At 34.2% G+C, this 24,017-nt stretch overlaps 1 protein-coding gene across 1 annotated transcript in view; it reads left to right on the forward strand.

Annotated features, from left to right (window-relative positions):
* Nucleotides 1-24,017, forward strand: part of NRK (Nik related kinase) — a 139,150-nt gene that overhangs the window by 64,675 nt on the left and 50,458 nt on the right. Inside the window, exons 3-9 of the mRNA XM_007086430.3 lie at nucleotides 5,075-5,131; nucleotides 6,471-6,542; nucleotides 13,828-13,953; nucleotides 17,060-17,170; nucleotides 18,648-18,738; nucleotides 21,385-21,515; nucleotides 23,203-23,257. Of these exons, the coding sequence (XP_007086492.2) occupies nucleotides 5,075-5,131; nucleotides 6,471-6,542; nucleotides 13,828-13,953; nucleotides 17,060-17,170; nucleotides 18,648-18,738; nucleotides 21,385-21,515; nucleotides 23,203-23,257 (643 nt within the window). The remainder of the gene's footprint in view (nucleotides 1-5,074; nucleotides 5,132-6,470; nucleotides 6,543-13,827; nucleotides 13,954-17,059; nucleotides 17,171-18,647; nucleotides 18,739-21,384; nucleotides 21,516-23,202; nucleotides 23,258-24,017) is intronic.

A 24,017-nucleotide genomic window follows, 5' to 3' on the forward strand; every position in this document is an offset into this window, starting at 1 on the left:
CAGCTTCTATATGGCCAGGGAACCACAAGATGGCACCACTGAACAATTAGTTTATCTCAAGATGACTTCTACATTCTTTAGATAAACACTTGAGAATAATGTTATCCCTTTTCAAAACCAACATCAGTCACTTCTAATGAATAGAGTATGAAAGGAAAAAATAGTAACTGTACAGTGGAGAAACTTGGCAGACATCACTTTAACCAAGTAATCAAGGTTAACATCACTGGTGATCATTCATACCGTATACTCCTGACATGATGTGGTGAGAAGGGCACTTCACTTCTGTGGTGTTCTTTCCCCAAACCCATAACCTCAGTCTAATTTTCAGAAAACTTTAAACAAACCCAAAGTGAGGTATATTCTACAAAATACTTGATGAGTACTTTTGAAAAGTGTCAAAGTCATGAAAAACAAGAAAGAAGACTGAGGAACTGTCACAGATTGCAAAAACCTAAGGAGATATGACAGCTAAATGGAATGAGCTATCGCAGTTTGGGTCTTACAAAAAGAAAATTAGTGAAAAAACTGGAGAAATCTGAATAAGGATTATGATGTAGTTAGGAGTATTGTACCAATATCAATTCTTAGTTTTGAAAATTGTACTCTGGTTATATGAGATGTTAACATTAGAAGAAGTTGGGTAGAAGATACATAGAAACAAAGATCTGCATGATCTTTGAAACTTTTCTCTAAGTCTAAAATTATTTGAAAATAAAAACTTTTAAGTCAAGATACAGAAGGAACTCTCCAAAATACTAGGTTAACAGGCAGCAATTTTCCATTTATTTATTATATGGATATACCAGACTTCTATAAAAGCTTGCATAATGGTTAGGCATATTAACCCAGTATATGGTTTCATGATCTAGGTTTTAATTCCTCTACAGACACAGTGAGCATGTTTACCAAACATTATGATACTTTGTCTGACAAAATATGTTCATGCAACTTTCAAATGAGAGAATAAATCACAGATAATAAGAACCAAATTGATTATCTCTGCTTTATGGCCATTGGTGGCACCTTAAAGACATTCAATTATGTCACTAAATGTGTGTCATGAGTATGATAACTGTGTATTCTAGCTTTTTAAAAACTCTGTGGCTTACTAACCACTGATCAAATATCTTTGCTAACTAACATGGCAAATATTTGTGTTGCACAGAATAGTACTTTAGCCCATAAATAACCTTTGAGAATCAAGAAAGGAAACATTTATAACTCCTTTAAAGGATGTGTGAGAACCAGTTTTCATCACGTTGTATTTGTGCATACCAATGTAAGAAAATTTTCACTAAAAACGCTTATATAAATGATTAGGGAAACACTTTATAATTCTTGATAAGAGCTAAATAAATAAAAATATTAATGTATATTTTCTTCCAGAGATGCAGATAAATGTCGGAGTCTCCAACATATTCATATATCCACATGCAAAAGGATGAAATTGGACCCCTATCTCATACCACTCACAAAAATTAACTCAAAATGTGTTAAAGATTTAAATAACCTGAAACTGTAAAACTCCTAGAAGAAAACATAGGGGAGAAAACTTCTTGACATTGGTCTTGGCAATGATTTTTTCGGTATGACACCAAATTCACAAGCAACGAAAGCAAAAATAAGTAAGACTACATCAAACTAAGCCTTCTGCACAGTAAAAGAAATCATCAACAAAATGAAAAGGCAGCCTACAGAATGGAAGAAAATATTTGCAAACCATCTATCTGATAAAGGGTTAATATCTAAAATATTAACTTCCTTTTTCTGATCAATCAATAACCTACAAATTTTCCTTTCCTTTAAAATTTTTGGTAGCTGTCATGCTACCTTCAAATTTTCCTTTCCTTTAGATTTTGGTAGCTGTCATGCTTCACCCAAAACTGCTCACCTGATTCTAGACATTTCCTTATACATTAATTAGTAGTTTCTTCTGAACCCTATCCCAAGTCCAGCTCAATCCCTTAGCTTAGTTGCTATCCTTCTATGTGTACCAATTTCTTAGGGCTGCTGTAACAAATTAACACTAACTGGATGGTTTAAAAGAAAAAAAAACTGTTCCTTCACAATTCTGAAGGCTAGAACTGTGAAATCAAAGTGTCTACAGGGCTATTATTCCTCTCAAGTCTGTAGGGAGAAAGTTTTCCTTGCCTGTTCTACCTTTGGGTGATTGCCAGAAATCTAATTCTTCCTTGACTTGCATACATATCAATCCAATCTTCTCCTTCTCCATATCTGTGTCCAAATGTCCCTATTTTAGAAGGACACTAGTTATTGGTTTTAGAGCCAGCCCCAGTCCAGTATAACTTCATCTTAACTTGATTACATCTGCAAGGACCCTATTTTCCAAAACGTGCACATTCACAGGTACCAGTAGTTAAAGATTCAGTGTATATTTTTGGAGGACACAATTCAACACATAACACTTTGACATATAACTCTTTCAGGCCTGACCTCATAAACTGAAATCAGCAACCCATGCCACTTGTAATCAGTGCTACAACCATCTATCCAGTATGATTATTTAATGCTTAGTTATTTGGCAAGAACTGGAGTTAAGTCAAGGTGCCAGCATTTCTAGAGTTATTCTAGTTACTGGAAAATCTTCTGATCCATTTCTGACACATGACCCCATTTACAAATTGTGGCATGCTCAATAAAATTGAAGTAACCTTAAACACATGAGATTAAAACCTATCAGCTTTAGGGCACCTGGGTGGCTCAGTCAGTTGAGCATCTGACACTTGATTTCAGCTCATTGTTTGTGGGATTGAGCCCCATGTTGGGCTATGCACGGAGCCTGCTTGGGATTCTCTCTCTCTCTCTCTCTCTCTCTCTCTCTCTCTCTTTCTTTCTCTGTCTCAAAATAAATAAATATTTTTAAAAAAACTATCAGCCTTATCAGTGGGGAAAAATAGAGAAGTGTTGACACTCTTATGTAGCATGTAACATTAGTGGTAATGGTAGAGAATTCTTTTCCTTTTGATTTTCTTTGATCAGTTGGCTTTGTTTTGATGAGAGGACTTGTAAGAATCATCTAAAAATAGTATTCATATACTTCAAAGTGTATACTTTATAAAAGAGATTTGACAACAAACAAGTAATATATTTAAGGATCACATTTCTGAAATCAATCTTTTGCATTTACTCACTTGACAGGTTACCCAAGATATTAACAGTACTATTGAGACACACCACCCCTCATTTGATCATTCTATAAGTAAAAGTGTTGCTGTCTTTCACATGAGATCTGTGATTAGTAACAGTCCTTTGGTTTGAATACCCTTGTATTTCCTACAGCTATGGCAACAAATCCACAAATTAAGTGGCTTAAAACAACAGAAATTTATTCTCTTATGTTTCTCAAGGCCAGAAGTCTGTAAGGCCATTCCTCCTCTGAAGGCCCTAGGAGAGAATCCTTTCTTCTCTCTTACTAGATTCTAGTTGTTGCCAGCAATCCTTGGAATCCCTTAGCTTGTAGTTGCATCACTCCAATTTCTCCTGTCTTCACATGGCCATCCTCCCTTTGTGTGTGTGTCTGTGTCTCTGTGTCTGAATCTCCCTCCCCTTTCTCTTACCAAGGCAGCAATCATTGGCCACTTTAATGCAGTATGACCTCATTTAACTTGATTACATGTGCAAAGACCTTATTTTCAATTAAGGTCACATTCTGAAGTTATCAGCCTAAATTTGGGGGAGACTGTAATTCACTACAGCCCCCAAATCAAATATTCTTCTAGAAACGGCATTATGTTTTAAGTTGAAGCTCAACTCATATCAACACAAAATTGAATTTTGGGGGCTCCTGGGTGGCCCAGTCAGTTGAGCACCTGACTCTTGATTTTGGCTCAGGTCATGATCTAACAGTTCGTGAGTTCAAGCCCCACATTAGTCTCTGTCCTGACAGTGCAGAGCCTACTTGGGATTCTCTCTCTCCCTCTCTCTCTCTCTCTCTCTAAATAAACTTTAAAAAACGGATTTTTTTTCTATGACTACAAGTTGAAATATATTAAAAGGCACCAGCCACACAATGAGAATTCATATTCCAAACATCTATATCCATTTTTGAAAATTATAAATCTATAACGTGCATTTACATTTAGGATAAGATTAAATTTTGGAACTCATAACATTTTCAATGAGAAAGAATCTTTCAGAACTTCTTCCTTTCATAAATATCATTGGTTCTTAGGACTGAGGGCATACCAAACGGTTTACAGTCATTGAATTACTTATGTATCACTCTTACCTATGATCATTATGGAAAAACCTGTTTAGTGTATACGAGGGTCCAGTGGAAAGATGTATCTGTTTAATACCACATAATCAGTTGAAAAAATGTCGAGTATTAACATCTCCTTTTTTCCTATCTTCAATCTGAAATTTTTATTTTCCATTTAAATTCTCTGGTGCCATGTAAACCTAGACTAAATATACTAAGAAAGCAGTACCTTCAAATAGCCAACTATGTCCACTGTTTAATACAAACACAAAAAAGCAAAACTACTCCATAAACTTGCTTGATTTTTCAAGTCAGTTGGTTGGAGTTTCTTTAAAATATTCACAATTTGATTTTTCTGTTCTCTATGTAGTACCTGATATTTCATCTCTGTGTAATATGCTATATTCCATAATAGGCTACAATGTTTTAACTTAATTAATTATTTAATTAAAATTTTTTAATTCCAGTTAACACACATTGTTATATTAGTTTCAGGTGTACAATATAGTGATTCAATGATTCTATATATTACTCAGTGCATCAAGATAAGTGTACTCCTAATCCCCTTTACCTGTTTTACCCACCTTCCCACCCACCTCCCTTCTGATAACCATCAGTTTGTTTTCTATAGTTGAGACTCTGTTTCTTGGTTTGCCTCTGTCTCTCTTTTTTTTCACTTCACTCATTTTTTTATTTCTTAAATTCCACATATGAATGAAATCTTATAGTATTTGCCTTTCTCTGACTGACTTATTTCACTTAGCAGTATACTGTATCCATTCATCCATTGATGCCTGCTTCTTGATTATATACATGGCATTTAATGTTTATTACTCTCCTGTGTTTCAGGGACTCCATGAAAAAACTGGTGCATTTACAGCTGTTAAAGTGATGAATGCTCGTAAGGTAATGTATCTTATCCATATATTGTTGAATTTAATGGTATCCTATGGACTTAGATACACAGCTCAGAAAATATTGTATTTGTTTTTCATCATTATTATACATAATTATAATTATGTTGATCTAGATTTATTATATGTGTCATTTAATATTATTTCTATCCATAGTATATTATCTTTATTATTGATTTATTGTAGTTATACATAAAAATGTTTCACTCACAACAAAAAGTCTACATATTTTGGTATTCTATAAGAATAAGGAAAATATCTATATTCCTGTATATTTCTAATTTATTATCTTTTTCTAAGGATAGCAAAGAGGAGATTTCCTCTAATGTTGTGTTAATCCTTCTGTGTTCGATCATATACTTTTCCCTGTCCAATCTTTCCTTTTGAGAATTGAGGCCATTAGAGTCTCAATGAAAGGTAGAAGGAAAGAAATTGTCAGAGATGCACATTTTTCAGACATTTTCTGACAGATGAGCAAGAGAGACAGTTTAATTGGCATTGTTCCTGCTAACATTTATAAAGTTGCGTCATGGTTCATAACATATTGTCATAGAATTTGCTAAGTACTGATTTCTGTCTTCTTTCTTCAGCATGAGTGCCTTACTTTCTCTAGATAATATTAGCATGAACATAGCAAAAGTCAAAAAAAATTTTCACTTCACTATACCTTAAAGAAAAATTCTCAAATGTTATGTTTGAAAAACTATACATATTTACCGAACCATTGTCAATGCCATAAACTGTTATTTTTCAATTTGTGCAAGGAGTGAATTGCTGAAACTATTTAAAGAGTTGCATGCTTTTTATTTTGCCAGTAAATGTCAAATGTTGCAAACCAATGTTAATTTTAAGATATTTTGAGGTTTTGTGGATTTATTTTGCCCTACAAATCATGGCTTCCAAACAATCAGCCCAGTACTTTTTTAGTGAGACTATCTAACATACTTATTATCCTTGTTTTGACTTGAGAGACCTTTGACTGACATTTAATCTACATTTTAGATACTCTAACTTTTTAAATATTTAAAACTCATTTTCAGACCATAGATAGTTTCAATTACTGTGTTTTGTAAGGAAAAATAGAACTTTACTAACATCTAATTGTAATTTTTCCATTAATATGGTAGTTAAATCTGTTATTTTGAATTTGGTGCCAATTTTCTGGATATATAAGAATCTGATTTTTAGGTAAAATTATTAGTGAAAATTGAAAGAGGAATAATATTATGTCACTCTTACATTTGATGCCCAAAGAACACAAAGTATTTAAGAATAAATCATTTTCAAAGTGTACTAGTAGGTCTAATAACATTTTGTTCTTGGTTTTGCAGACCCCTTTACCTGAAATAGGAAAACGAGTGAGAGTGAATAAATATCAAAAGTCTGTTGGATGGAGATACAGCGTGAGTACAGAAAGTCTCCTTTAGCTCCCAAGTTGTCTTTCCTTTAATTTTCACCTTTAAACTAACCCTTGTATCATTATCTTTAGAAGGCCATAACTAAAATATTCTTGCCTGGAAGTGATAACATATTATCTTTTAACACATTCACATAGATCAATCATTGTATTTGAACACTAACATCGTCAGAAATCAGGGGCTAGAAGAAACAGTTCCCTGAACAGGTAAGTGTTGAAAGCAGGTGAAGGATTAATTATATCCACAGAGTATAGAGCACTCTAGCTGAGTAGCAACAAAGGAGATGATGAAACCAAGAGCAAATTTTGCCTTAAATTGGCCCTGGTAAGGTCTTTTTTATACCTTTTACATGGTATTCCAGACTGATTGGTTATTCCCCCATTATGATTCTAAGAAACATTGCTATTGTATATGAGTTAAATGAGGACTACTCTTTTTTTTATTGTAAGAACAATAGCAGACAGAAAACCACAGCTATCCAACATAAAAGTCTTCAGATATCTGGCACAGTACTTGAATACATAAAGGAGTGGAAATGCTTTGTACTTGAAGCTCTTTAACTTCCTTACAAAGCACTCTCTATGACTAATAATTTGCTAGCTCTAGAATACAATCATACAAAGAAAATTCTTCTTCAGTAGATGTTGGTGACCTATCAAAATATTGTATGAGCCTAAAAGCAGAATTCCTGTTCTTATCAATTTTATTAAAACTTTTTAAACTGTTTATTTATTTTTGAGGGAGAGAGAACATGAGCAGGAGAGGGGCAGAGAGAGAGGGAGACACAGAATCTGAAGCAAGCTCCAGGTTCTGAGCTGTCCGCACAGAGCCCAATGGGGGGCTCGAACCCTCTAACCGAGAGATCATGACCTGAGCTGTAGTTGGATGTTTAACCGACTGAGCCACCCAGGCACCCCATTATCAATTTTGTTAATTGACCTTTTTTTCTTACACTTCTCCTCAGCTGTCTGGTATTCAAATATTTCAACCTTTTGTGTCTTAATAAATATGCTCTCAGGATTTAGGATAACTTTTTCCATTAACCCAATCACATTCAGAGAAAGTTTGTATTTATATTAGAAAGGTATTGGCAAACAGCTTCTTGATTGATCTAGTAAGTACCAGGCTCCTGTTTTGTTTACAATGTATCTCTGGAATCAAAGCCTATCCAAATAAAAGAGGTAGTACTGATTAATCTAACACACTTTGGTAGATCAAGAAGCTGCGAAGTGTAAGGTATGAAAAATATAATTGATTAATTTTGGTTTCATCACACATTTCTGTTAATAAGTTCCTTTAAAGATCTTTCCCAAACCCTCTCTGGTATTCTTTCCACAAGGAAAAATATTTTGGTTCTAGAATGGGGTGAAATTATAAAGGAAGTTGTCGCATCCTTGAGCTGTCTCTTTCTGACAAAAATTAGGATATTCAGGCCACGCTGGGACAACTGGCCCTGAGCCAGGAAATGCTATAGCATCATATTACTGAGATATTTGTGAGAGTTTTAAATTACCTACTTGGCCTGATGGATATAATGTACTTATGTGTTTCTCACAAGCTCAACTTCCTGTTAATTGAGAATGGCAAACACACTAATGCTTTTCAAACATATCTGATCTTGGTTTATTGGTTTTGGGAGAGTTTACATTTATGTGGGAAACTCACTCTTAAAAGTTTTTCTAGTTGGGAACTTTGAACTCTCTGATTATATATTTTAGGAAGAAAAATAACTGCTAGCTGATCAGTCAATTAGTATTTATAAATCATCTTGAATCCTTTGGGATAAGAAGGTTGTGACTTACACACACATCTCTTTGAGTCAGGGGTTTATGGAAATAGCAATAATGTGGAAGTCCAGACACACAAATCTAAATCCCAAGTCTACCACTAAACAGCTAAGAAATACTTGGGAAACAGGTCTTACTTCTCTAGGCCTCAGATTCCTCATACGTAAAATGCACCAGAATATTTGGCCTACTTATAAACAGAGTTAAAAATATGGTCAAATGCAACTGCATAGCTGCCTTGAGCCCAGCCATTCTTCTATTCTTGCTTGTGGACATGACCTTTCTAACTCAGAAGGAAAAAAAAAAAAGCTCTATGATAATCAAACTACCAAACAAGTTAAAGGACTCAGGCTGGCCCCTGCTTCTCTTTTACATGTTCTTTGTGTTCTTACCCTCACACCATCATCTCATTCTTATTTACTGCACTCTTTATGAATTCATGTTCCTTTCAACCCAATGATGGTGGCTTGCTAGGTACTGACAATGCCCATGTACACATAGAATTGCTAGTTCCTGAGGTTTACTTCTATACAATGGCAGATGTTGTTACCATTTCAAAGGACAGCCATATCTGAAGTAAAGCAGAAAGTTCAATGGTCCTACATGACAAGAATGAAAGTCACGAGGATCAATTTTTAGTTTTGTAGAAAACAGGTTAAGGGAATTCAAAGAGAACTTATTAACTGAGCTTCCTTGGGAGGCTGGGATGACACTGGAACCTGGACTTCTATATGATTCTCATGCTACAAGTTAATTGTTTTATTTATTTCTGCCTTTATGACACAATAAGTACAGAGAACCTGGAGAAACCAGGCCTCATCCCCTTCTCCCAAAGACAAATAGGTGTCTAGATTTTTTTTTTAGTTGTTGAATATTTATGGGTAAATCCACTGGAAAATCCCAGAGAAATGTTAAAGAATGTTCTTCAGCTGCTAGCCATTTCTCTGAGATTTCAAACTTTTTATAAGGTATTATGAAAACTTGGGGACATTTCAGAACCTAGTACATTGCCTTATATTTATTTTATAACTATTTTTTAAAGTCTAATTACACTATAGCTAAAGATTAAAAACATTGCTCATCTTTCCTACTGGGTCTGAGAGAATAAACTAAGAAGGAAAATGATAACTGACTAGATATATTCAGCTACCTATTAATTTCAGCTAAAATATCTATTTCACCCTACCCCCAGGTCATCAAGCCAATATAATTGAAGGAAATTCTGGGGAGAACTAAAGATAAAGGTTAATTCCTTAATTTCTTTTCATGCCAGTTGGCCCTTTCTGATTCATTGCCCGAAAGAAGTCAAAGGTATCCTTTTTCACTGGATTTCAGAATAAGAGCTCAACTGTATTTTTAATTTAAAAGTGTTCTTTTCTATTTTTAATTGTTGAGGAACCTCCATACTGTTTTCCACAGTGGCTATACCAACTTGAATTCCTGCCAACAGTGTGTGAGATTTCCTTTTTATCCATATCATTGTCAACAGTTGTTATATCTTGTCTTTTTAATTTTAGCCATTCTACTGAATAAAATAAGTAGGACTGAGAAAGACAAATACCATATGATTTCATTCATATGGAATCTAAAAAAGGAAATGAATAGACCAAAATCAGAGTCAGACATAAATACAGAGAACAAAGTGATGGTTGACAAAGGGGAGGAGGTGGGATAAAATGGATGAAGGGTAGTGGGAGATACCGACTTCCAGTTATGGATGAGTCAGTCACAGGGATGAAAAAGGTACAGAATTAAGGAATATAGTCAATTATATTGTAATAGTGTTGTATAGTGACAGTTGGTAGTTACACTTGTGCTGAACATAGTATAACATATAGAGAAGTTGATTCACTATGTTATACACCTGAAACTAATGTAGCATTGTGTCAACTATACTCAAATAAAAAAATTAATAAAAAAAATTCTTTTTGGTCAAAAAAGTCTTTACATACTACAACATATATTTATTTTGCACAATAACAGTACTCTTGAAAAGTTATATAAATGGAACCTTTATAATGCAGTGAGAGAGCTTTTTTATTTACAATCAAATGAAATTTAGAGCTAGTAGGCATTCAAAAGACCCAGGTAGTGAATTCTTTTGTCAAGTGGGAGATCACTACCTGAGCCATTTTATATCAACCTCAACTTCATTATACATTATCCTGTATTCATCAATGATTGTGTCATTCATGTTTGTGAATCTTATTTCCTTGTATGTAAGTTCCTTTAAATTAGGAATATTATATCTAAATGCATAAACCAATGATATGCTCATCGGAAATTCCCAACAATTTAAGTTACTTTTTTGTAAGTTAATATTTTAAGATATTTTTCTCCAATGCATTGCATCTGTATACATATAAAGTGTCATGATTTTTAAATTATTGAGAAGGAAAAAGCTGTTTTTAGATTGGCTAAGAATAGTTACAGATGGATTATGGAAACTACCTGATTGTCACGGTACAAGGGGACAGCTAAATCTTTAGGGAGAGAGAATAGCTTCCCATTTCACTCCACTATAACAAATGTGATGAAAGTAAAAGCTGATGTTGTAGATTAGGGTAAAAAGTGGAGAAAGGTGTACAGTTCTAATAACACTAGTGCAAGTGAGAAGGTGAAGTAACATAGATACTGTATGATAATACCTTACATTTATAGCATTCTTCTTTCAAGAACTTCAAAGAACTTTAAATATATTGTCCCATTTGGTTCTACTAATATTCCATTTAGATAGGTAATGGCTAACTTCCATCAGACTTCGGAGGATAAATTCAACCTTGGGAAAATTAAGTAAATTTCCAACTTTTAGCTATTTGTTCTAAAACCCATGTGTCCTTATGCCCAGTGTAGATGCCCTTTTCTGATGACATCATACTGTCTTCTTCTAGAAATAGCTCTTAAAATTATGTATTCTACCTTGGTGAACCCATCCAAAAAGATAGCTTCAGTTATCACTACAGAGATAATTCTCAAAAACATACCTTTAGCCCTGACCTATACCCTGAGTGGCAGCCTCGTATCTTTATTCTATGTAATTCTACACATCCATAGAAAGGAAGTGCATTTATTCTTATTGATGTAGAAATGTGTGCTTTGGGTATTGAATAAGACATGCGAGTTGCAGAGTAGTGAAATATATATATTCTGCAGGAATAAAAATGTCTGGAGGAATATACACTCAACTGTTACCATTGGTAGGAAGAAATGTTCAGTGATTGTGAAGTACTTACATATTTTATTTCATATATGTAAATATATTTTATCCATATGTATCACTGTTGTGGTTAAGAAAATAAATGACTTTAAGCATATCTTTTAAAAAAATTAGCACAGATCAAACCAGTACCTTTGAAATGCAGTGAGTCAGAGGGGCACCTGGGTGGCTCAGTTGGTTAAGCACCCAACTCTTGATTTCAGCTCAGGTCATGATCTCACAGTTTGTGAATTCAAGCCTCACCTCAGGCTCTGTGCTGACAGTGTGGAGCCTGCTTGGGATTCATTCTCTCTCTCTCTGTCTCTCTCTCTCTCTCTGCCTCTCTCTCTCTTCAAAAATAAATAAATAAACATTTCAAAAATGCAATGAGTCACAAACCAAGTCAGTGTGGTTACATGTATAAGGATAGATATACAGATCAATGGAATAGCACTAGTTCCATATACCTATGGTCAAGTGATTTTTGACAAGATAGCAAAGACAATACATGGGGAAAAAATAGTCTTTTCAACAAATGATGCTGAGATAAGTAGATATCCAAATGTAAAAGAATGAACTTAGATCCCTACTTTATTTAACAATTAAGGGGCGCCTGGGTGGCTCAGTCAGTTGGGCGACCTACTTGACTCAGATCATGATCTCACAGATCTTGAGTTTGAACCCTGCATCAGACTCTGTGCTGACAGCCCAGAGCCTGGAGCCTGCTTCCAATTCTGTGTCTCCCTCTCTCTCTCTCTGCCCCTCCCTTGCTCTACGTTCTGCCACTCTCCTTCAAAAATAAATAAACATTAAAAAAATTGAAAATTAACTCAAAGTGATCAAATACCTAAATGTGAGAACTAAAACTATAAAATGCTTATTAGAAGAAAACATTGGGATAAATATTCATGACCTTAGTTTTGGCAATGGATTTTTAGATATGACACCAAAAGTATAAACAATAAAATAAGAAATCAATAAATCAGATTTTATTAAAATTAAAAATTTTGTTTCTCAAAGAACACTATCAAGATAGTGAAAAGACATCCCACAGAATGAGACAAAATGTTTGCAAATCAAGTACCTTATCAAGTACTTGGGTCCAAGATATATAAATAAATCTTACAATTCAATAATGAAAAGACAAATAACATAATTAGAAAACAGGGGCAAAGATTTTCAACTAGACATTCCTCTGAAGATCATATACAAATGGCCAATGAGCACTTGAACAGATCATTAATATGATCAGTGATCAGGGAATTTTAAGCCAAAACTACAGTGAGATACCCTTGACACCCACTAGGACAGTTATAATAATAAAACAGAAAATAATATGTGTTGATTAGGGTATGGAGAAATTGGAATCATCATTGCTGTTGGGAATGTAAATAGGTGCAGCAGTGGGGAAATGATTTGGCATTTCATCAAAATGTTAAATACAGAGTTACTATTTGACCTAATAATTTCACTCCTATGTATATACCAAAAAGAAATAAATATATATATTCACCAAAAAGAAATAAAAGTATATATTCAAATAAAAACTTGATATGAATGCTCACAGCAGCATTATTAATAATAGCCAAAAGAGAGAACTAACCCAAATGTCTATCAGTTAATAAATGGAAATGAAAATGAATAAAATAATGATATATTTTGCAATATGGGCGAAACTTGGGGAAAAAAGTTAGTCACAAAAGTCCACATATGAAATGATTTTCATTTATATAAAATGTCCAGGATAGATACATCTGTAGAAATAGAAAATATATTAGTGGTTCATTAAAGCTGGTATGTGTTTGTAGGAGAATTTGTGTGTGATAACTAAAGGGTATAAGGTTTCCTTTTGGGGTGATAAAAATATTTTAAAAGGGATTGTGGTGATGGTTGCATAATTCTGTTAATATACTAAACACCATTGAATTTTCACTTTAAATTGACGAGTTGTATGGCATGTAAATTATATTCCAATAAAACAGTTACAAAATAAACAAAATGTAATGATTCTTTTCAGTGAAAACTTTATACAATGGCCATTGCTGCTGGTGTAGGGATCACACTTTCAGAACCACTAAATTAAAAGATCTTCATTTAAGCTTTATTTTCTCCAAAATTCCCGGTTAACCAGAGATCTCCATTCTCTGATAATTCTAGTTGAGATTATATTATAAATTGCTGTGGGGTATAATGGGTGGCCATAGAATTTCCTTTGTTCTACTCTAGGATCCCATAGTCATTAACTGGCATAGTTTAGGAACTTTATTGTCCATTGTTTATTCTGCAGGATGAGGAAGAGGATCTCAGGACTGAACTCAACCTTTTAAAGAAGTACTCTTTCCACAAAAACATTGTGTCCTTCTATGGTGCTTTTTTCAAGCTGAGCCCCCCCGGCCAGAGGCACCAACTTTGGGTATGTATTTAACCTTGATCTTATTTCCAAAGACTAAATCTCACTTGAGGAAATACATTTTCACAAGCTGAGATGCACTTTTGTGCACTTACAGGAATACTTAAACACTCCACTGCTCAAAGTAGTATGACAAAATGTGTTCTGATTCCTGGAGATGGGAGTAATAAAGTATGGAAAAGTAACATAAGTTCCTGGCAAGGGTCTTCAGGGTAAAATAGAGGAGGACTCAAATGAACACTGGGAATATCTAACATGTTTCTTTTTAAATATCGTTTTGCTGCTTTTAACTTTTTCTGTATATTTGCTGGTAAATTAGAGGTATGGCTAAGGAGACTACCTGATGGACTTGCAAATAATGACTGGATAAGTATCAATTCTAATTAGCATTCAGCATGAACATATGGATACATTTAAGTTTTTTCTAAGGAAATGCACTTATGTTTAAACATAAATCCCGGAAGTTCTTTTCTAATTTGTTAGTTGACTTATCTTTTTCTTAGTCTACTTATACCTATACTGTCACAAATTAAAGATCAATGAGATATAAATTGTAGAGGGTAACTAAAACATAAGCTACAGTTACCAGAATGTTGCTGCCTCCCACTATGGCAGAAATAGTCAAATAACAAGAAAATGAGCTCTGGTCAGAGATATGTTTATTTCAAAAGGAATATTTAGAACAGAAGTGGGGTCAGTGTCCAATTGCTAGCTACATTTCCATTTCCATTTCAAGTAAAGAATAGTATTGTGTGGTTTTTTTTTCAAAATAATAACTAAGAATTTTAAGAACCTTCAGTTGTCAAGGAAAGATTGTTCCACTTTACATAATGGACTTTAGGAAGCAGGGCAGTGGACATGATAGAAATATTTTCAACAAGGAACTGAATTGAAATAGTGGTTCTCAAACTTTAGTGTGCATCCGAATCTCCTGGAAAGCCTGATAAAACACAGATTGCTGAGCTCTACCCATAGGGTTACTGATTCCGTTGGTGTGGGGTGTGGGCCCATGAATTTGCACTTTTTAACAACAGATGATGATGTTTATGCTACTGGTCTGGGTACCACACTTTCAAAACCACCATATTAGACATCTTCACTTTAATCCCATTTTATTCCAAATGTCCAGTTAAGTAAATCTTCTTTTGTCTCGCAACTCCAGTTGGCATTTCATTAAATATTGCTGTACACCTTTAATGACTATTGGTATATTTTTGGCATACAATATTTGTCTTTTAATATAATTTTACTTACAATTTTTTTCCTCTTGCCTGTATGGCAGTCTCCTTATTAGATGTATTTATCAGTACTCAATTCATTCAATTATTCAACATATTTATTCAAAACCATCTATTTGCCAGGCCTTCTGCTAGATTCTGAGATTACATTGATAAGCTGAACAAACATGTCCCGGACCTGTTGGAATTTACAGTCCATTTGCAATAACCAGTATCAGTCAAATAATCACACAAATGAGTATTTAATTAGTCAGAAGGGAAATAACATGCTTCTATGTGGGCAAATAGCATGCTTCTATGTGGGCAAATAACAAGGGAATCTAAATTAAGTAGGGAATGAGAAACTCTTCTTTAATAAACTTTTTTTTGAACTGAGATCTGAAGGATGAATAAATTATTTGTGGAGGTAAGAGTTTTAATGGGACCATTTACACTGTCTTGCCCATATAAATCAAAATAAATAGGAAGTAAGTAAATGACTAAATGATTACCATTTATAAAGTGTATGTGCCAGGCATCATGCTTACAAAGCTGGGAAAATAATTGAAAATGTCTTTATGTTCCTTTAAGACTAGAGCTCTTCTGACTTAAGTAACATTAGCAAGATTTTTCCAGGGTACATCTGAATGAATGGCTTTAATTTATGTTTGTCATGGTTCAAAAGGGGCCACTTTGCTTCCATTACCACAGTTGTACATGTTGTGACCATTTCATACAGTTAACATGAAAATTAAACTTTCGTGGTTTCTCTGTATAATTAGTTTTGTTAGGCAATTTCTTCTCTTCTTTTTTGTGAGAGTGTACTTATGTGAAAGACATGCAATAATATGAATTGTGAACAAATATAAATTAAAGGAATGATTTACTGAAAAGAAAATGTTAGCGTTACAACAAGAAATGAGGTAGACTTTACATATTCATGATTTGGGGCATATCCTTTAGGTTTCCTTCATCTACAGCAATAATTAACTTGCCTACAGTTTAAAAAAACATGTTTTGTTGTATTTATAAAGAGGTTTTGACACGGGCACTAATGCAGAAACCTGTGCTTAAGAAAAGTTTGTTGGGTTGATTATAATAGATATATTCTCTTTTACATTGTCCAGGCCTCTAGCCAGCTAATATAGGAAAGGAAGTTTACTAGTTTAGTACCTGATTAATTGATGGCAAAAAGATAAATTTTCTGAGAAATTTTTATTAATAAACTAACATTTGAACAAGATGGTTTCAGTGATAATAGCCTTAAAATAGAGTTTCCTTAGCAGTAAAGTCATTTGGGAAAAATGCCCTATAGGAATACAATTGATAGTTTACCCCTTGAAATTGTAGTTTGCCACTATCTCAGGAAACAATAATCTAGAATTTAAAAACAAAAACAAAACAACAATAGCAAACAAATTTAGTCTTAATGTTGAAGTGCAAATTCTTTTAAGATCCTTCTATCCTGCTTCTTCACTTTGCAATCAAATTGTTCCTTCAATGATCTTTTCTGTTGCACTCCAGGCATCACTCAGGCTTGTCTCCTGCACAAGCTTTCTACAGGAATATAGTCATTCTTTTTTCAATAAACTGAATATTCTTCCTTCTCTTTATATCTAAACACTATCCTTCAAGGCTTAGCTCAAATTCTACCTCTTGGTTAAATATCCCTGGTGTGGTACCTGCCTTCCCTCCCTCCACTGATCTTTGGATAGGTTCCAACTCTTTAATTCCACTAGCCTTTAGAGTCTCCCACCAGACAGTTGAGCCAGTATTTGCAATGTCTTAATCCCTAACATTACATATAAATACAAGCCATATGGACTAAAACTCTCCAGATATTTTCATAGAATTACTTTCTAATTCTTGACACTTTGCTGACTTCCCTGCAGATGGTGATGGAGTTATGTGCAGCAGGCTCAGTCACTGATGTAGTAAGAATGACCAGAAATCAGAGTTTGAAAGAAGATTGGATTGCTTATATCTGCCGAGAAATCCTTCAGGTGAGTCTTCATATAGTCATTCTCCCCTGCCTTGAAAATACCTGGGAGTAATATATGCAGTGTACTTTATACTTGCTCATACAGGTTGGTTTAAGAATTCTAAACATAATCTCTGGATCAGGATACCAAAAAAGACCTAAAGGCTTTAGAGAAAGCAGATTTTCAGGTGATGTCTATGTCCTTAACTTTAGATAGGTTGCAATATGGGTAACCAGGCCCTTCCAAACCTTGCTCTTTAATGGTCCTGTCAGAGTTAGACTATTGTGTTCACTGGATCATAGAAATAACCACTTGGAATATTTATTACATCATTCAGATTTTTAGAGTTCTTAAAAAAAAGCTGCACTATATCGTTAGAGATTAAAAGTGAGACAAAAATCCGTGTTTTACAGAATGGCCCCAAACCATCCATAACCATTTTGCAGACAGATATCCTATTTGAAGAATGCCCTACTTTTAAAGCTTGCTTTATTTTGAATACCAAGTTGGATGAGAACAATCTTCTTGATCTACCACACTCAAATTTTTCTGTGTGGCTTAGGTGCTTAGGGTCACCCGAGAAGGATATTAACAGAACTGAATCGGACCACTGATATACTGTTAGAATGTCCTTCCTCCCATCTTAATTGGATTCACTTGTGCTAATAGTGTAACTAGTTGAGTGCAAACTCTATACTGAGTTTAAATTCTGGTTCATGATGTATTAGCTGTGTGTCCTTGAATCAGTTACTTAATTTTTCCAAATCTCACTTTTCTTATCTATAATATGAGGTGATAGTAGTACCTTCCTCAAAGGATTGCAGTGACAGCTTCATAATTTCCTTCATGTAAAGCACTTAGCACAGTGCCTGGCAATAAAGTAAAACAAAATAAAGGATTCAATTAATATTAGCTGTTTTTACTGTTACTTCTGTTATTAATCCCCAGTTATTATCTGGAGCAATCTCACTGAAGCCAGGTCACAGGTTAGTTTTAGTGGTGAACAGGCTGGAGCCAACATAGTAAGCCAATCCAAATTGCAAATGCTTTCAAAGGAATTTCCATAGTCCCCCAAATTCTCAGCCTACAAGGTTGACTAGAAAATATTCTGGATTAATGAAATGGTTGAATGAGGAATAGAGTAAAACAGTGGCTATGATATTTAAGGTGTCCAGGTCTTCACTCTTATGGTTAGTTGGAAAGATGGAGGCTAGAAAGGAAGGTAAACGGCCCAATGTATACAAATATTACTTTTTGGTGTTCTTTTCCTTTCATGGGTGTCCTGATTTATTTTCCTTTCCTTATAGCCAAAAGCAGTATTTCTGGGAACTGGTTGTAGTAATTCCAGCCTAAAGAAAGAATTTTGTCTGAAAAAAGCAAATCTGGGCCATTTTTCTAACCAAAAGGTTTTCCAAAAATACTAAGAACAGTACCAGAAAGAGAGAAAATATATATAGTGATGTGACTTTTTAAATAAATATACATTATCTATGTGCAGGGCTTAGCTCATCTTCATGCACACCGTGTAATTCACCGGGACATCAAAGGTCAGAATGTGTTACTGACTCATAATGCTGAAGTAAAACTTGGTAAGTTTGTTCTTGTAGTACTTTAAGTGGTGCCCAAAATATTTTAATGGAGAATAATCCTTTAAGATAACTATGCTTTTATCATTTCATTAACAATATCTGCTACTTATTTAGGCTGTGTCTTCATTGCTTGCAAAACCAGTGAAATTTTAAAAATTTGTTTGGTGAGAAAGGTGGAGCAGGAGAAAAATGCACCATTTACTGCTTCTCGGGAATCCTGTAGTTCAAAACAACTTTTAAATTATAATGGAAGGCTTACATTTTGGTCATTGTTTTACTCTCTATTAAGTATAGGTATTATATTTATTTCAACAATTGAATTGAGTATTTATTATGTGCAAGTTTTTGTGCCATGGACAAGAAACAAAGACAATTCTTCCACATCACAAAGCCATATTTTCCAAAGAACATCAAATAACTTTTAAATTACTTAAGCATAAATTGCTTCTTTGGACTTTCGCCTCAAATATTTGAAGAACTGATATCAGTTGCTCTCATAATATCAAAATCAAGTTCAGAATTAGAAATCAAAAGACCAGAAAGTCCCTGGCTTTCTATTCCAAGATTTAAAATGGCATAATTTATTTAAAAATAACCACACATATTGTCTCACAGGCACACAGGGTACAATTTATTGTACCCTTTAATGTTTAATATAAATATTGTTGGTTGGGTTTTAAATAATACCATATGATTAATGTTAGTACTATGCAATGGCAGATAACCTCATTGATATAGAATATAAATCACTGGTATTAAATCCTGTATTATTTTTAAATGATATCAGTTCTACCATATCTCTAGCATGACCTTAAGATAGTTCCCATTTTCCTTACAAAAAATATAACCATGGCAGAGATTTTTGTTCATTCATTGAGAATATGTTCATTGAATATTTGCAGAAGAAGCTTGAGTAATAATCGTTCCTGAAATAAGAAAAAAGTAATTTCAAGAAAATGTGTTATGTCTCATGTGTTTAAAAGCTACAAAGCTAGAAATACAATTTTAAGACACTGTGCCAATACCTTGGGGGAATTTGGATCTCATATTCAAATGTGCAGGATAGATAATCTGTTGCAAGGCTACATACATACTATGTTCACATGTGGCAGCACTCCTATATATTTGAGCCAGGTTACTGGCCAACTCTACCATTTGCAATACAGAAGAGAAATTGTTAAGTAAATGAAATGCCACTGAAAAATCTGTCACAAAGTCCATGCACTAAAGCTCATGTACTTTACTCTGTGGGAGAGACCTTTTAGTATGGATAAGAATTTAATCAGGCTTATTTTACATATAACCCATATACATTTGGTTTTACATTTCTCAGATTCCAGGATATTTTTAAGCAACATATTATGAGAAGGTTGCAGAAGGAAAACCCAAAGCCATCAAAAGGGAGTGATAGGAATGAGACTGGAAAATGATCATATTATAATTGCAATTGATAAGTAATCCTTATATTCTGGTCCCTAGGTCATTAAAGAAAAGGTTAAATTATACCACTGTTGAGGTCTCATCTCTACGTTTGTCTTCATTTCAAGCTTTTCTTGTTTCCTTTTCTTCCATCCATCACTGTTTCTTCTAGTCTTTTCTCTTTTCATTTTCTTCCCTGAATGTCATATATTAGCTCATGGCCTTCATAGGTATCTCTTGGCCCTTTAAGTTGGCCCTCAGGGATAGTGAGACTGCCGGGCTCTGATTTAACCTGTTCTCCAAAAATATGTAGATAATGAGATTGTTCAATACCCAGTGATGATTTGCACATATTATAGGCACTTTTTATTCTTGTTAAATCCTTCCTTAAAGAATTCTTTAAGCTCTTAACTTCTTAATTTTTCATTTCTTCTCCTAAATTCTTCAAACTACTATTTAGACAGTGTTGCTATCCATCCTCTAGATTCCTGGAAACCATTCTAAATTAGAAAATCTACTTCATTTTTCATCCCTGAAAAGTTTCATCTACTTTCATTTTTCATCTTTTTTTTTCTGGACTAAATAACCCCAGTCTACTTTAGCCTCTTTTCTGTCTGTTACTGAGGATACCATACTAAATATTTTCATATAATGTATCCCACAGATTAATAGAAGACTGAACTTTTACAGTCTAACCTAAGATATAGATACCACAGTAAATATATGCATCTGATTCAGAAGATCTGTAGAAGAACTTAAACTAAATTCTAGCAGAAAACTCATTTTTCTTTATTGGTGTAATAGGACTTTCTAATGTCATGAGCGAGGCTTCCTAATAAGCTACTAATAGGTTTTAGATTTCTTAGATGTTGCTTATAGTGCTGGTCTTCCTCCAGCTTGGTGGCAGATCCAAACACTACATATGTTATCACTTCAGAGGTTCAGGGTATTCTGATGGAACTTTATTTTTAATATTCATGGTAAACTTTCAGCCAAACCTACTGTAGATTTATAATAGCACTTCTGAGTCTCTTTCCAACATAAATAGAAGCAAAAGCCTAATTCTCACTCAGTATTTCTGTAGTGGACTTCATGGTAAAGTTTTCTGGGCTGGAATGAAAATCTGTTATCCATTGTGGATTTTGTATTGGCTTTCCAAGTTAAAGCAATAACTTATTGAGCTTTTTGTTACTGATTAATTATTTTGACATATGCTGAATTTTGCAGTGGATTTTGGAGTGAGTGCCCAGGTGAGCAGAACTAATGGGAGGAGAAATAGTTTCATTGGGACGCCGTACTGGATGGCACCTGAGGTGATTGACTGTGATGAGGACCCAAGACGCTCCTATGATTACAGAGTAAGTGTGAAGATTCACATAGTGGGAATCAAAGATTGGAAAGGACTTTTAACTAATATTTATTTGTAAATGATAAAAAATAAAAAGCAGGCAACTCCTTTCACATTAAACTCTAATAAGAAAGACTAGCTGCTATTCTTATTTGTTGTTTGATTATATGCATAAATGTAATATTTTCTAAGAATATAGACAACATAGACCACTGGGAATTATATACATTTGAGGAAGAATGTCTAGTTCATGTTGCTTGCAACTTCTTGGGAAAAATATTATATTATGTGGCTTTATATGGAAATTTAACTTCCAGGGGCAGAGAACTTCGTAAACCTAAAAATGAATGAATGTGAAGCCAATTATTAATCCCCACAGTAACTTAGCTTCAAAAAGAAAAAAAAAATAATTCAATTACTCAGGGTAATGGAGTACCCTTTGGTACTGGACAAGGTACTGGACAAGGACAAAACCTTGTCATGGTTCACCTCCAGACCACTGAAAATCAGTGGAATAGACAAATTAAGTAACAATTCATGGTATTTATTAAAATTTCCACTGAAATTGCAATTTGGACAATATACATCTATGTACACATTTCAAAAACCTGATGTGGAAAGAAAACTCTCCATTTGTTATAGACTGGAAAAACCACACTCAGTCTTCACATCATAAGTCATCCAAACAATTCATTGTGGCTTCATTGTGTGGAACCTAGGGCTCAATACTTGAAGTTGATTAATTCAAGTCTCATCTCTTTTCCCTTTTCCTTAAATGCCCTCTGCTTGATCTGCAAGCAGATCCATTGAGAGTTTATAGTCTATTGCTATTACAGGCTATGGAGACTATGGAAGTATAATGTTCTTTTAGGTGGCTTGCTATAAAAATGATGCTTTATGCCTGTACAAATTTTTTTTTGCAGTCTTCAAAGGACTTTCACCTATATTAATCATTTATTTTTTTTCATTTTTAGCCTCATTTAATTGAAAGAAAGCTTCAACTTACACCATCACAACAATCATTTGAAGCTAAGAACTCTATTAGCTGAGATTCTCAGAATTCAATTGACTTGTTTAGGAGTCATCCAGCCAGCCAGTGTACCTCCAGCCCTGTGCCCTTTCCACGTTCTAAAAAACGAAGTACAGTTAATAGTGAGGATAATTTCCTTGAGCCTCTTGGAATATCATTTCCTAGAATAACAATAATTATATTATCAATTTACTATATTCAAGTAACTGCTGAAAATGCTTTTTATATATGTTATCTCATTTAATACTCAGACCAGTGCTATGAGGTGGATATCATTATTATCCCCATTTCATATAGGGTAAAATTGAGGTACAGAGAGTTAAATCATTTATCTAAGAGGGCACAGTTAATAGATCTATGTGATTGGATTTCTTCACAGCAAGCTCCTTTTGTTATTTCAGTTAAGGCAGCAATAGCAATACACTCAAGATGAATTTTCCCTACACTGAACCCTATCCCATATCGTTCTGTTGTGTGGTGTAGTACTGGCAGATCACAAGCTTAGATAACATCTTCCTACAACACCATTCTGTAATGAAGGTTCATTGTAGAAAACCCATAAAATGGCTCTGGCATTGACACTCCCCCAACCAAAGATTGTTTTGAAATTCTAAATACTATTAATTTTCCAGCTTAGGTGACTTTGGGTTCATTTTTTCTTTTGCAGAGTGATGTGTGGTCCGTGGGAATCACTGCTATTGAAATGGCTGAAGGGGCTCCTCGTGAGTAAAAATGATGTTTATTTGTTAAAAGCTAGGGAAGCATGCTATACAAATCTGCAACTTGCACCAGTCAGCTTGTCTTGGTCAGACAGATGCCACACTATTGCCAAACCATAAATGCTGGACTTCTGAGTGATTATCAAATGTTCTAGTCAGAATGGCCAGATATATCTATAAAGAGTTTGTGCTTTTCTCTTATTATATTTTATTTTAGGCTTATTGAGTATTATTTCAATTTAGCATCAAAATTATTTGGTACTGACAGTCATAACTAATAAGAATCTGAAGGCTTTCCAGTACATAGTTATTGGTGGAGTATTTAGGTTCCAGAACATTTATAGTCACACACTGCTACTGTTGCAGACTATGACAGTTAAGAGAATCTTCCAGTGTTTCACTGAAAATAAACCAATCCTCAACTCTGGGAAGTGAGTAGCTTTTTGTTTGTTTGTTTGTTTGTTTGTTTGTTTTTCATTTGGAGTCAGTCAGCTCACGTTTGGTGCCTTCCTTGCTCCTTTTAGCAACTCCAGTGTCCTTAATTGCTCAGAAGACTCAGTTTCCTCTTGTTTCCTCCTCACCCCCATCATTTAAATGATCTGTTAGTATTCTGTTCTCTCAGCACACTGCTTTCTGGTAGGAAAGTAAAAATTAAATGTGAACTTAGATATAAATGATTGATAGCCATCTAATGTATGACACCCATAAGCAGGGCATATCTACTGTCCTCAATACCTAAATCTAAAGGTATAAATGATACATA

This window comes from Panthera tigris, chromosome X (assembly GCF_018350195.1).
Source record: "Panthera tigris isolate Pti1 chromosome X, P.tigris_Pti1_mat1.1, whole genome shotgun sequence".
NCBI classification, from domain to species: Eukaryota; Metazoa; Chordata; class Mammalia; order Carnivora; family Felidae; genus Panthera; species Panthera tigris.